The sequence below is a fragment of the Coenobita brevimanus genome, chromosome 6, assembly GCF_032717465.1.
Source record: "Coenobita brevimanus isolate Jiangsu-jjx chromosome 6, ASM3271746v2, whole genome shotgun sequence".
Taxonomy (NCBI): domain Eukaryota; kingdom Metazoa; phylum Arthropoda; class Malacostraca; order Decapoda; family Coenobitidae; genus Coenobita; species Coenobita brevimanus.
The window spans coordinates 58,242,425-58,256,430 of NC_136959.1; the positions used below are offsets into that span (position 1 = coordinate 58,242,425).

The 14,006-nt window shown below is 42.2% G+C and overlaps 1 protein-coding gene across 1 annotated transcript in view; it reads left to right on the forward strand.

The window, feature by feature from the left end:
• The window catches only part of mib2 (E3 ubiquitin-protein ligase mind bomb 2), a 59,915-nt gene that overhangs the window by 38,421 nt on the left and 7,488 nt on the right, over positions 1-14,006 (forward strand). Inside the window, exons 5-12 of the mRNA XM_080272452.1 lie at positions 5,791-5,962; positions 6,425-6,540; positions 6,851-7,048; positions 7,638-7,789; positions 8,397-8,612; positions 9,365-9,635; positions 13,186-13,322; positions 13,700-13,848. Of these exons, the coding sequence (XP_080128578.1) occupies positions 5,791-5,962; positions 6,425-6,540; positions 6,851-7,048; positions 7,638-7,789; positions 8,397-8,612; positions 9,365-9,635; positions 13,186-13,322; positions 13,700-13,848 (1,411 nt within the window). The remainder of the gene's footprint in view (positions 1-5,790; positions 5,963-6,424; positions 6,541-6,850; positions 7,049-7,637; positions 7,790-8,396; positions 8,613-9,364; positions 9,636-13,185; positions 13,323-13,699; positions 13,849-14,006) is intronic.

The following is a 14,006-nucleotide window of genomic DNA, read 5'->3' on the forward strand; positions in this document are numbered from 1 at the left end:
ATGGCGGGGGACAGGGCGACTTGGAGGCGATTTGTTTGTGGCCACCCCAAACGGGATTGAGGCGTCTGGCAATAGATAGATAGATAGACTTACATTGCCATCACAAGGTGGCCCAAATGTCACAAGTCTTCGTCCACGTTTCAGAACCTTAAGTACTATAAGTGGCGTGATGCTCTTTTCTTTCCTTTTCTCCTTTCTTTTGACGGGAAGGAGGCGTACCCACGTGAAATAAAAAAAAAATGTTCTAGAAGAAACTACTCATAAAAGGACAACCAGGGTTCGTTAGTAGGTTTAATACTAAGAGGTTTAAGTGTACTTCCCTCTGGTTTTCCGGTAATATTGATCTATCTTGCTGGGTACTCCATAATTTCCGATGAAAGTAAAGATTTTTTTTTGGGGGGGAAATGTGTTTTAATGTAGCTATATCTTTAAAATCCGTTCTCATTCGTCCGCTCTCTCCTCAAAATATCAATCAGTAAATAAATAAATGAAGTTGTGAATGCAACCCCCAACAAACGGAGACCCTGACGAGGATGGATGGAGAGCGAGATAAAGGGAGGAGTAAGAGTCGTGAAGAGGGGAAGAGATGAAGTGGCGAGTGGAGCCTTGAAGTGATGAAGTGAAGGGTGCAGTGCAGTGTGATCATCTCGTGGGGAATGAAATATGTGTGTGTGTGTGTGTGTGTGTGTGTGTGTGTGTGTGTGTGTGTGTTAGGTTATATATATAAATGAATGTGGCTGGTGCGTGTAAGAGGAAACATGGATGCTGGTGGTAGAGATGTCACGTGGGTGGTGGTAAGGTGATTGTTGTGACTGATGATGATGGTGGTGGTGGCTGCGCAGGATGGTGGTTGTGTATGATGCAAGTGGTGATGGTGGTGATAGAATGATTGTGGTTGGTGAGAGTGATGGTGGTGGTGGTGGTGATGGTTGATTCGTGTACTTTATTGCAGGTTGTAGTGATACTGAACGGTGGTTTAGGGTGTGACAGTAATTATGATGGTGGTGGTGGTAGTGGGTGGTGAGAATGATGGCGATAATGTAGCTGGTGGTGGTGATGATGTGGGTGGTGGTAGTGTGCAAATGACCTTGATTCATGTAGTTTGTTACGAGGTTCGAGAGAGAGGGGGGGGGATTGGGGAGGGAGGGAGAGAATGTGTGTGTGTGTGTGTGTGTGTGTGTGTGTGTGTGTCTGTGCGGTGTGCGCTGGCACATTGGCAAAGTTCAGATATAGTCAGATATAGTAATTTCCCTCCCTTCACCCGCCTGCTCTCTCTCTCTCTCTCTCTCTCCCCCCCCCAAGCAACCTATCTACCTATCTGTCCATCTATCTATATCTATGTATCTATCAATATTCACTCATGTGCTTTATATCATTATCGCCTTACTTCCTCCTCTCCCCATTTCCTTACTCCACATCTTTATCCCCTCCACCTCATTGCACCCTCACCCCCCTCACCCACCCTCATGCACGCTCCCCCCCCAACCCACCCACACCCATCCTTATGCATACTCTCCCACTCCTGTCCACCCCCATCCACCCATTACCTTCTCCCATGGCCTCATCTACCCCCACCCATCCCCATACACTCTTCCCCATTCCCGCCCTCATACCCACCCACCCCATGTACCCTCCCTCATACCCACCCACCCCATGTACCCTCCCTCATACTCATCCACCCCATGTACCCTCCCTCATACTCACCCACCCCATGTACCCTCCCCCATACCCCCCCCATGTACCCTCCCCCATACCCACCCACCCCATGTACCCTCCCCCATACCCACCCACCCCATGTACCCTCCCCCATACCCACCCACCCCATGTACCCTCCCCCATACCCACCCACCCTCTATCATCCACATCCACCCTCTCTTCTGCCACTCCATCTCACCCACCCCCATGCACTTTTACCCTCCCCTCAGCCACCCCCACCAACCCCGTGTCCTTCCTCACCCTATGTACTCTACCCCATCCCTCCCCTTCCCCATGCCCCACTCTCAACCACCTCCATGCTCCCTTTCCCCGACCATCCCCTTCCCTTCCCCCTCCATTCCCCTCCCCTCCCCTCCCCCTCCATTCCCCTCCCCTCCCCTCCCCTCCCCTCCCCCTCCATTCCCCTCCCCTCCCCTCCCCTCCCCCTCCATTCCCCTCCCCTCCCCCTCCATTCCCCTCCCCTCCCCTCCCCTCCCCCTCCCCTCCCCTTACCTCCCCCTCCCCCTCCCCCTCCCCACCCACCCACATCACTTCTCACAGTGCTACCTCCTCCCTCCCAATTTCACTCACTCACTCACTCGCCACCTCGTCAAAAAGGCCAAGCCACCTCTATTGATCCTGCAGAGAGAGAGAGAGAGAGAGAGAGAGAGAGAGAGAGAGAGAAATTTTCCCATACCAACTTCCTCCTTTTCAAACTCTGAGATAAGATACCACCTTCAGTCGTATATTGTTTTCCTGTATCAACCTGGTTGGGTAAAGTACAGTACATAGATTAGAGTTCATCACCTTAACTTGGCCCAGACTTTCTTCCTTTTGTAACATAAAGTATGTATATATATATATATATATATATATATATATATATATATATATATATATATATATATATGTATGTATATATATATATATATATATATATATATATATATATATATATATATATATATATATACTGTATATATTTATTTATTTATTTTGCCAGACGCCTTAATCCCTTATGGGTAGCCACAAACAAATCGCCTCCACATCGCCCTTCACTTTTGTGCCCTGCTCCCAACTCACACCTCCCTTTCTCATATACCTCTCCACTCCATCCCTCCACCTCATCATCGGCCTCCCCCTCCCTCTTCCCCCTGCACCTCACTCACATACACTCTCCACGTCAGTCTCTCACCGTCCATCCTCTCCGCACAGCCAAACCATCTCAGTGTGTTCCTCCTAACTCTTCCCATCACACCACAACGCTCCTTTATATCCTCATTTGTCAGCCTGTCTCTCCATGTGACTCCACAGGCTCCTCTTAAATAACTCATTTCCACTGCTCTCACTCTTGACATCTGTCCTTCCAACAACGTCCAAGCTACACTTCCATAAGTTAGAGTTGGTATCACAGTACTATCACATAGTAACTTTATCACTTCCATGCTCACTTCCCTGTTTCTTATCACTGCTTTCAAGGAACCAGCAATCTTTCTTCCTTGTTGTACCCTTTCAAGCACTTCACCCTCCAAACTTCCATCCTTACTCATCACACTCCCCACGTACTTAAACATACTCACATTTTCCACTTCCTCACCATCCATCCTCACTGTACATTCACTGACTTCACCTCTCTCAAAGACCATTACTTTACTCTCCCCTACATTCACCTTTAGATTCTGTTTCGTACACACTCTTCCAAACTCATCCACCATATATATATATATATATATATATATATATATATATATATATATATATATATATATATATATATAATATAATATACACAGTACTGTCCCTTACCCACAGTGGAGGGTGTTTGTTCATTTTGGGGTGACATAGTGAAATGATTAAAAAGTTGTATACAGAGTGCCAGGCAAAAGCAATTTTGTATATTTTGATCCACATGAGTATGTGTAGGAATATTGCTAATGAATTACAGTGAAATTTTTTTTTACTAAGGTAGGGCTGGGTATTGGCTGTAAGGGGAGAAGGGGAGGCCATTTAAATAAAATTACAAGCAATTAGTGAAATCTAATTTACCATGATTTTGACTGAAATTTAAATTATACTTTGATGAGACCTCTGTTACAATTAGATTTTGTCTGCCCCCATTTTATGTGAGTTAAGGAGATGTGTTAAATGATTTCCTGCAGTGTGAATGGAATGAATGGCTACAATGTAAGATGGATGATTTTATGAATAAATGGTGAGATGCAAAGTAGGATATGTATGGTGTTGGAAGTTCTTTAGCTTTGTTTGTTTTTACTTGACAGATGTTCAACTCACAAACCTAATACAAAGTTGTGGTTGCATGAATCACTAATCTTTTGTTGCATGGTAGGAAAGTTTCCTTGCTTTTTTCGTTAAATGTGCCCTCCACCCTAATTGCACATGGCAATCAACTGACCTAAAAGAGGTTAGGGATCTTCATTATGGTAGAGCAGATGATGAGAAATAGGGAGGTGAGTATGGAAGTTAAGAAGTCACTGCATGATGGTATTGTGATCCCTACCCTGACGTATGGAAGCGAGGCGTGGACCTTGCAAGAGGGGAACAAGTCAAGAGTGAGAGCAGTGGAAATGAGTTACTTGAGAGGAGCATGTGGAGTGACGTGGAGGGACAGGTTGACGAATGAAGAAGTGAAGGAACGTTGTGGGGTAGATGTGGATGTGGTTGAAAAGATTAGGAGAAATACACTGAGGTGGTTTGGACATGTGGAGAGAATGGAGAATGAAAGACTGACTAAGAGGGTGTATGTGGGTGAGGTGGAGGGAGGGAGAGGGAGGGGTAGACCGAGGATGAGGTGGAGGGATGGAGTTGAGAGGTATATGAGGGAGGGGGGGGTGAGTTGGGGGGAGGGGAGTCAAATGGTGGGTGACAGAGTGACTTGGAGGCGTTTTGTCTGCGGCCACCCTTTGCGGGATTAGGGCGTCAGGCTATAGATAGATAGATAGATAGATGTGCTATAAGTAGTGGGGTTAGGGAGGAGGGAGAGATCAATTTGTGAAGTTGTGGTTGCTGCCTGAAAAGGATTTTTTCTTTTTCTTTTTTCTTTTTAAAGGATAAAAGTGATACACCAGGGGTTATGTTCATTACAACTCCAGTTAGTCAAAGCAGACATTCTCAGATACAACATAGCCTGTACAATGCATACCTGTATCAATATTTAAAGTATTCAGTTTGTGGTAGGTGGTGGCGACCATCATCCACTCACTTGCTGTACAGCTGCCTACTCCTTCCTTAGCCTTTATCATTCTTTTTCTTTGCCTGCCCTCCTCTCTTCCTATTTCTCCCATCTTTCCTGTCACATCTTATTGATTTTCTTTCCTTTACAGGTGGCTTTACATTGAGTGACAAGCCAAATGGTTTCCTGTAAGCCAGGAAACCATTTACAACGCTGGGTGGTAACCATATAACCAAACCATACGTGTTCCCTACGTGTCAACAAGTGGGTAGGTGGAGGGTTAGTGCCCCTCCCCATAAAACAACTAACTCAGAGTCAAATGGCCACCCCTTACGGGATTATGGCATCTGGCGATAGATAGATATATAGATAGATATATATATATAATCTCCTATTACTGCAGCTGAATAAAATTAAGGAAATAAAATCAGCCAATGGCAGTTTGAGAAAACAAAAAATGCAGCATTGGAATGAAAGGGTTCAGGAGGATAAACCTGATGGTGGCTGAGGGTAGGGACTGATGTTGAGGAGGAGGGAGGGGAGTGTGTGGGTGTTGGCATAGTGTTTAAGATGGTGGAGTAGTGAACTGGGGCATTGCTACCTCCTAATCATGGGGGCATTTTGGCAGTTTTAGCCCCCTTACCTTAATGATGTCTGTTTTTTATTTTGTACTTGCTGTTGTCATGCATTTCTCTTCAGATGAGGAGAGTATCGTAGTGTTAAATTGGTTAGCAAAGGCTGTATTTGTTCCCTCCTGTTTGGAAAGTCTCTGCTAAGCTGAGTGTAAAGGGAGATAGCTACTTTGCTGGAAGCAAGGCTTGGAAAACTTCATTGATTTGCTCACAGATCTTGCCTCCTTTTTTTTTTTTTTTTTTTCCTTAATTATCTTCACCTATTTCCTGTAGGTGTGAAGCACCCCAACCACATCTGTGATGGCTGCAAGCGTCAGGCCCTGGGTGGGATGCGATGGAAATGTGCCACCTGTTTTGATTATGACTTGTGTACAACCTGCTACATGGCTGACAAGCATGACCTCACACACCATTTCATTAGATATGACACTGTCAACTCCAAAGGGTCAGCATCTCAAAGTTTTATGTCAAAATGTATGTTGGTAATTTCAGATTTGTTCCACATATGTTGCCATTATTTCTTAGATGCAGAGTACAGTACAGGATGCATGATATTTTAAACTTTTCCCACACCTTCTTATGAAGCTAATTCCAACCTGTATCCAGTATTACTTACAGTGCATAATGTGAAGACTTTGCTGGAGTGGATTTTAATGGGATTTGGATTCCAGCTATATTGCAACATAGTTCAGTTTCTGCTATCTTTTTGTATGAAATTAACTCAATGTTATACTGTCCTGCACATTCATGGCACTGTGATAGCAAGATATACAGTAGTACAGTACAGTAGTTTACAAAAGCATGTGTTGTATAGGAACAGGTTATTTTTTAGGTGGAATACTAATACTCAGTACCCTGCACAGTTACTGTGTTACGTATTGTAATGAGAAATTTTTGCGTTGCATAGGGTTGAGGTTGGCCATAGAAAAAATGCTGAGAAGTTGCCACTGCAGGGAATATTTGTTGGAGCCAAGGTGATTCGAGGGCCGGACTGGGACTGGGGCAACCAAGATGGTGGTGAAGGTGAGTCAGCACAACAGTGTTTTTGCTATTATTGCAAAACAAATTAAAGTTGCTAAACATTGGCACTTGGAGGCATTTACTGTACTGCATTAGTTTCTGCACAAGATTTGTCATGTGTAGCATTGTCATAGTTACAGTATACCATTCTGATGATATAGCCTACAATAAGTACTGTATAATGTGAGGGATATTCACACTTTGTGTGAGAGCATCGCTCCTGTGTGTCATTGTCATTACCTGAAGACATCCCTTTTTAACTGATGAATTCCGTAGTAAGTTGATGTCTCCCTCATCGTGCTGCGTGATGTAGGGAAGTGTGGGCGTGTGACAGAGATCCGAGGCTGGGACAACGAGTCTGGGCGGTCAGTGGCCAATGTAACTTGGGTGTGCGGCTCAACCAATGTGTACCGGGTAGGCCATAAGGGCAAGGTGGACCTGAAAGTGCTATGGCCAGCCACCAATGGACACATTTATACTTCTCACCTCCCTGTCCTTGGCAAACAGGAATGTGAGTACCACCTTAGCATTTGTTATACCAGGGTTGTGTAATTACTGCAGCTAAGTACCATTGTATGAGAGTAGATAATTGAAATAAGCTTACTTAAAATTACAGTTTGGTTTCATATTATATTTTGTGTAATCATTATTTTTATTTTATATTTAATTGCGAAGTGTTTCTGAATAATGCAGTATATTCACTTCATTATCCCAGTTCACCTTTACTGTACATGCAATCAGATACATGATAGGAGATGCAAGCTACAACAGTATTTGAGTACAGTACTTTACTGTAATAAAGTTCCTGTTTTAAAATGAATTTCTATATTCCATTTAATTCAGAGTTTGTTATACTGTCCAGCATTACACCATGCTATATTTACCTTAACTTGGCCCAGGTTTTTGTCCTCTTGCAGAGTATTCTGAGTAGCTCAGTGACAGAAAATGATTATGTCATTTTCATTGCATTTTTTTCATGACTAGCATCGTATTCTAATATCGATCTGTTGCATCAGTATTCAAGATGGAAAGATGTCAGATTTAGAACAAGTTAAAATGGCTATAGCTGAGGTGTATGTTAACAAATGCTTGTGTTTCAGTGGAGTGTGGTGGTGGGAATGAGATGGGTGGTGGCACCTCACCACGTCCACAGCCGTTCTCAGTGGGTGAGCGGGTGAGGGTGGTGGTTCCCATTGAGGAGCTCAGAGCCATGCAGGAGGGACATGGAGGATGGAACCACAAGATGGCTGAGGTGTGACTTCACAGATACAGTACTTTGCATATATAGCACAGTATATTATTGCTCAGCTTCTCCGTCTATCATATATTTCTCTTTTCTTGCTTTCTGGACCCTTCCTTATCTGCCTTTGAATGGGAAAAGAGGTTGGGATGATGATAATAGTGATGATGATGATGATGATGATGATGGTGATGTTGGTGATGATGATGATGGTGATGGTGATAGTGATGTTGGAGATGATGAATGATAATGTTGATGATGATGATATACACTGATTTGCTGTATTGATATGTTATCTGTGATCTGTAAAAGTTTTATACTGTGTTTGGTGTAATTAAGATATGAATGGTTACCATTGTACCTGGGATGTACTTTCTTAGTGTGTGGTGAAGGCACTATCCTGATAGTTAAACTCTAGGAAGAGAACTAAGCAGTTTTATGGATATCTGGTTTTTATGAAGCTGGATTATGGGATTAGTTGAAGTAATGATAGAAAGTAATTATTGTGTGACTTATAACACTGTTCATTTTCTAATGCATTATGATACTGGTTCATACATGAAGTAAGCTATCGGTACATCCTGTAATCCTCTAAATATGTTTGTTTGTTTTTTTGCAGTTCCTCGATAAAGTTGGAGTGGTCCATCGTATTACTGACAAGGGTGATGTGCGGGTGCAGTATGAGGGCTATGCCACCCGCTGGACCATTCACCCTCGTGCACTTGCCAGAGTTACACCTTATACCCCTGGGGATGTGGTCACAGTCATATCTGATGCAGCTAAGGTCAAGGAATACCAGAAGGGGCATGGCGAATGGATTGAATACATGAAGAGTGTATGTGTTTTCAGTAAGGATGTTATGAAGATGTTACATGAACCCATCATGGATGTAGGTGTCATGGGTTAGGTTACTCAGTCTGGACATTTATGGCAGATCCATTCTTTTTTCATTATAATAATAAATTTGTTTCTTTTCTCTCATGAATTCTTGTGTTTTGTTACAATAGGTACAGCATTGCACATCTTACACAGACTTTGTACAGTTGACCCTTTAAACAATAGAGAGGACCCTCTAGTAATTGGAAGTGGCAGTGGTTCCATAAACTTTTTTTCTCCCACATTTGATTCTTGCCATGGTGCTAGCTTGGAAGTTGCCATCAACACTTAATGCAACAGAGCTTATCAACATTCTTAAGGGATATAGCCCCATATTCCAGCATGTCTTAGAAAATGATGCCACTTAATTGCCAAAACAAACAGCACATCTAAAGTCAGTTCTGCAACATTTGTAGTCAACCGAATACCATGAGACCTCTTATATATTGCTTAGCTTCAGTTTTTATATGATACTAAATTTGTGTTTATACTTTTTCTTTTAGCACAGCACAAAGCTGTCTTCCGTTTATAGCCATAGCATTTAACACAGCATAGAATCATCTTCCAAGTATAACCACAGTGCCCTTGTGTCACTAACCACTGCTTTTGTTCTGAACATTTGGGCTTTTTACTTGCATTCCATCCTTCCTTACTTTATACTCTACAGTATTTACCTCTTGCCTCCTCCTCCAGTCACCTCTTTCTAAACAGGCTCTTGGGAAGTCTGGTGTGGTAGCTAGAGTGTACCCTGATGGAGATTTAAGAGTTAATGTCGAGGGCAAGACGTGGACTTTCAACCCTCTCTGTGTGACTCCTACCAGTCGTCCCGCTGGCATCACTACCATCACCCCTGCACCTACTAATGATCCAGACAGCAACACAAGAACCTCTGACCGCAATGACCACCAACAACCGCAACAACAGCAGCAACAACAGGCAAATGAGATGGGAGCATGTATCAACCAGTCAGCTGCAGGAAATGGTAAATGATAGACCACATGAGTGGATTGTATTGAATTATATGGTTATTTTAGTTGAAATATTGTTGTATTGTATATATGACAAGGAATTACTGTAAAAGGTTGCCTGATGAATAATGGGTAGAATCAGGTGTGTGTGTATGTGTATTTACCTAGTTGTGATATAAAGGAAATGAGCTATGCTCGTGGGGTTCCGTCTCTTTTTCTCGTTAAGTCAAATTTTGCTTTGAACTCGTTTAAGTTTTTAGACTGGATGATCTCTTTGTCCAGGCTGTTCCACAGGTCTGTACATCTATACGGAAAGCTGTATTTCTTGATATCCTTCAGACAACTTGGTTTTTTCAGTTTCATTCCATGTCCTCTTGTTACTTTCCCATCCCATACAAACAGATAATTTTTATCAATTCTGTCTATTCCCATCATGGACCTGAACACTGCAATCATGTCTCCCCTTTCTCTCCTTTCTTTTAGTGTAGGCAGGTCCAGCTTTTCCAGCCTCTCTCCATAGGACAGATCTGCCAGGCTGGGGACCATCTTGGTTGCTGTTCTTTGTATTCTTTCAATCTTATTTATGTCTTTCTTTTTGTGTGGGAACGACGCTACTGCCGCATATTCCAGCCTGGGGCGGATCATGGCCACTATCAATTTTTTCATCATTTCCTCATCCATGTAATGGAATGCTACTCGTATGTTAGTCAAGAGATTGTACGTCTCTCTAACTATCTTGTTAATGTGTTTTTCCGGTGACAAACTATCCTGGACCAGCACTCCCAAATCTTTCTCTTCTCTCACCTGTTTGATTGGTTCATTACCCATCATATAATTCAGTGATGTCCTCTTGATACTCTTGCCCATTTCCAATATCTTACATTTTTTTACATCAAATTTCATTTCCCACATCTGGCTCCAACCTTGGATCCTGTTCAGGTCTTCCTGCAGCATTTTACAGTCTTCCTCGACTTCTACTCTCCTCAAGATCTTTGCATCATCAGCAAACAGACGCGTAACTGTTCACTCCATCTGTCATATCATTTACATAAATCAGGAACATTACTGGCGCTAACACCGAGCCCTGTGGGACTCCACTTGTTACTTCCCTCCATCCGGACATCTTGTCCTTTATTACTGTCCTCATTTGTCTCTCTCTCAAGAAGTCACACATCCACTCCAGGACGTTTCCCGACAGTCCTTCTATGTGTTCCAATTTCCACATTAGTTGCTTGTGGGGTACCTTGTCAAAGGCTTTCACCAGATCTAGATACACATAATCCACCCATCTGTCTCTCCCCTGTAACACTTCAATCACTCTTGAATAAAAGCTCAACAAGTTGGAAACACATGACCTTCCACTTCTGAATCCAAACTGGCTCTCAACCAATATGTTCGTCTCCTCCAGATATTTTATCCTTCTGTCTTTCAGGATTCTCTCGCATAATTTTGCAGCTACGCTGGTCAGGGACACTGGTTTATAATTCAGGGGTTCTTCCTTGTTTCCTCCCTTATAAACTGGTACCACATTGGCCCTCTTCCATTCCTGAGGCACTTGCCCTTTTTTCAGAGAACACACAATTAAATCGTGAATCTTATCTGCCAGTTATTCTCTGCACTCTTTCAGTACCCAGGTAAATATTCCATCCGGTCCTTGGGCTTTCTTTACATGTTGAGTTTCCAGTAATTTATACACTTCCTGCACTTCCACATTAATGTCTTTTATCACTACATTTCTAGTCACACCCTCCCCCTCCACAAAGTCCCTTTCTTCAGTGAAAACTGATTGGAAACATTTGTTCATTATTTCAGCTTGCATTGCTGCATCTTTATAGACCTCTATTTCTACTTCAGTTGGGTGATTGCTTCCTTTTGTTTCAGTTTGCCATTAACAAATCTGTAAAACAATATGGGTTCTTCCCTACATTTGTCAATTATACCTTTCTGCGTATTCTTGTATATTCATTTCTAGTTCTTTTATATTCTTCCTTTGATTTATTATTACCTCTCTTTCTCTCTTTCTTTCTTCATTTGTTCCATGCCATGTCCCTCTCTTTTTTTGCTATCATGCACCTTCAGTTAAACCAATCCTTTTTCCTGTTTTCTTTCCCACTTACTCTTGGAACATGTTTCTTCACTCCCGAATTATAGATATCTAGAAAGATATTGCACTTCCTCTGCGTTTCTTTTGTTTCTCTGAATTTTCTCCAATCCGGATTTTCGAAAAATTTCCTCAATCCTATAAAGTTTGCTTTCCCATAGTTGTATCTTCCCTGTCTATAAAACCCATCTCTTGGCACCATGTTCCCTTTTATCATCTGGAACTCATGACCACATGATCACTTTTTCCTATAGGACACTGATATTTTAAATTTTCAGCTACATCAGGTTCTTTAGTTAGTAGTAAATCTAATTTTGCTGGTGTGTCGTCTCCTCTGAATCTTGTCTCCTCTGAATCTTGTCTCCTCTTTGACCCATTGGGTCAGTACATTACTCATTGCAATATTTAACAATATACTGCCCCATGAATCTTCATTGCTTCCTGAGTCCCATTCCTCCCAGTTCACCTCTTTACAGTTGAAATCCTCCATCATAATTATGTTAATGCTTTTCTCAGTCACTTTCTTGAGATAGATAACCATATCTGACAACATCTTCTGATATTCGTCGTCCTTCCATGCCCACGTCATAGGGGGAATGTATACCACTGCGATGTCTCTCTTGCCATTCTCTCCGGTTTCTAGTTTCATATTTATCGCTTCAGCCTTACCCTTTCCCAGTTCCACATTTTCCACACTGATGTTGTTCTTCACTGCTATCATCACTCCTCCTCCCATTTTTTCTTTTTTGTCTCTTCTCCACAGTTTGTATTTGCCATCTCCCATATGGATGTCAATATCCTCTTTTAGCTTGGTCTCTATAAAGCACATGATATCTGGTTCGTGAATCCACAAGTAATCGTTGATTTCTAACCTTGCCAATATTAAACCATCAACATTAGTATATGCCACTTTCCAACTTTTTTCACTGTTCTTTATTTCCTCTTCTTTCCCTCCCTCTGTCAATACCACTTCCTCAATTTCTGATCTATTACTCTCCAATAAAACACTGTCTTCTCTTCCTCTGTTCTCTGTTTGTTTTTTGCCTTCATTTCCTTTAATAGCTCCTTTATCTTAGCTCTTTCTTCCTCATTTGCATCTCTCCTTATCCAGACATTCTTCAGCTCTTCCTTTTTTGCTAATTTCCATGTTCTGTTTATAATTTCATTTGCTATTGCCTGTGTGTGTTGTTACGTTTCAACAAGTGGGTTGGTGGAGAGTTAGTGCCCCTTCCTGTAAAATAAATAACTCAAAAGTCAAATGGCCACCCCTTATGGGAGTATGACATCTGGAAATAGATAGATAGATAGATATTGCCTGTGTGTGTGTGTGTGTGTGTGTGTGCGCGCACGTGCATGAGGGCGTGCACCTGCATGTGTGCGTGCATTCTTTGTTATGTATCAGATCCTGACTTTTGCATAATATTCTCATGCATGCTTTGCCTTGTATTGTTTTGACTTTGTAGGTGGTGCACTTTTGTCTGTGATGCAGCCGGTGTTGGAATCAGACCAGGACACATCTGTAGTGGATCAGATGGTGCGGGAAGCTGCACAAGGCCACACTCAAGCCCTCACAGCTCTTCTTGCAGCACATCCAGACAAGGTGCATTTGCCATTATTCAGTTCTTATAACTATTGCCCTTTTTTCCATCCTTGTAAAAGACACACTTCAATAATCAGATGATATTCCAATTCTAAGAAATCCATTAATTGAGGATGTTGTGACCCCTTCCCTGAAGATCTGAATTTGCATGTTATCTAACATTTCCAAGATTGTACACATTCAGAATAAATGAAGTTGAAGTTGAACAGATGGCTTGGTGAGTGGCAAGACCCTGAAGCAGGATTCAGTTTTTATGTTTTTCTTTACAAAATTGTTAAGGATGATCAGTTGTAACTTGGTTTATCAGTGAAGACTAAGCATGTACCCAGAATTTGCTGGTCACTTTACTGATTGGTTTTGTGTGTATGTACATATAGGTTGATGGCCGAAGCTCTGGGAAGACATGCCTACAGGTAGCATGCCACCAAGGCCACATGGAAATTGTCAGGTTGCTGCTACACCATAAGGCATCACTGGACATAGCTGATGATGATGGTGACTTAGCCCTCCATTATGCTGCTTTTGGGTAGGTTTTTATACTCATAATTAATCACTAGGAAGATAATTATCAAGTTCTACATGTCCTGTGTAGTTTGTGTGTGTGTGTGTGTGTGTGTGTGTGTGCTACGATCTCTTTGAGTCAGATTTACTTTCTGATGCAGAACTGTAACTGGTAACTGAAGC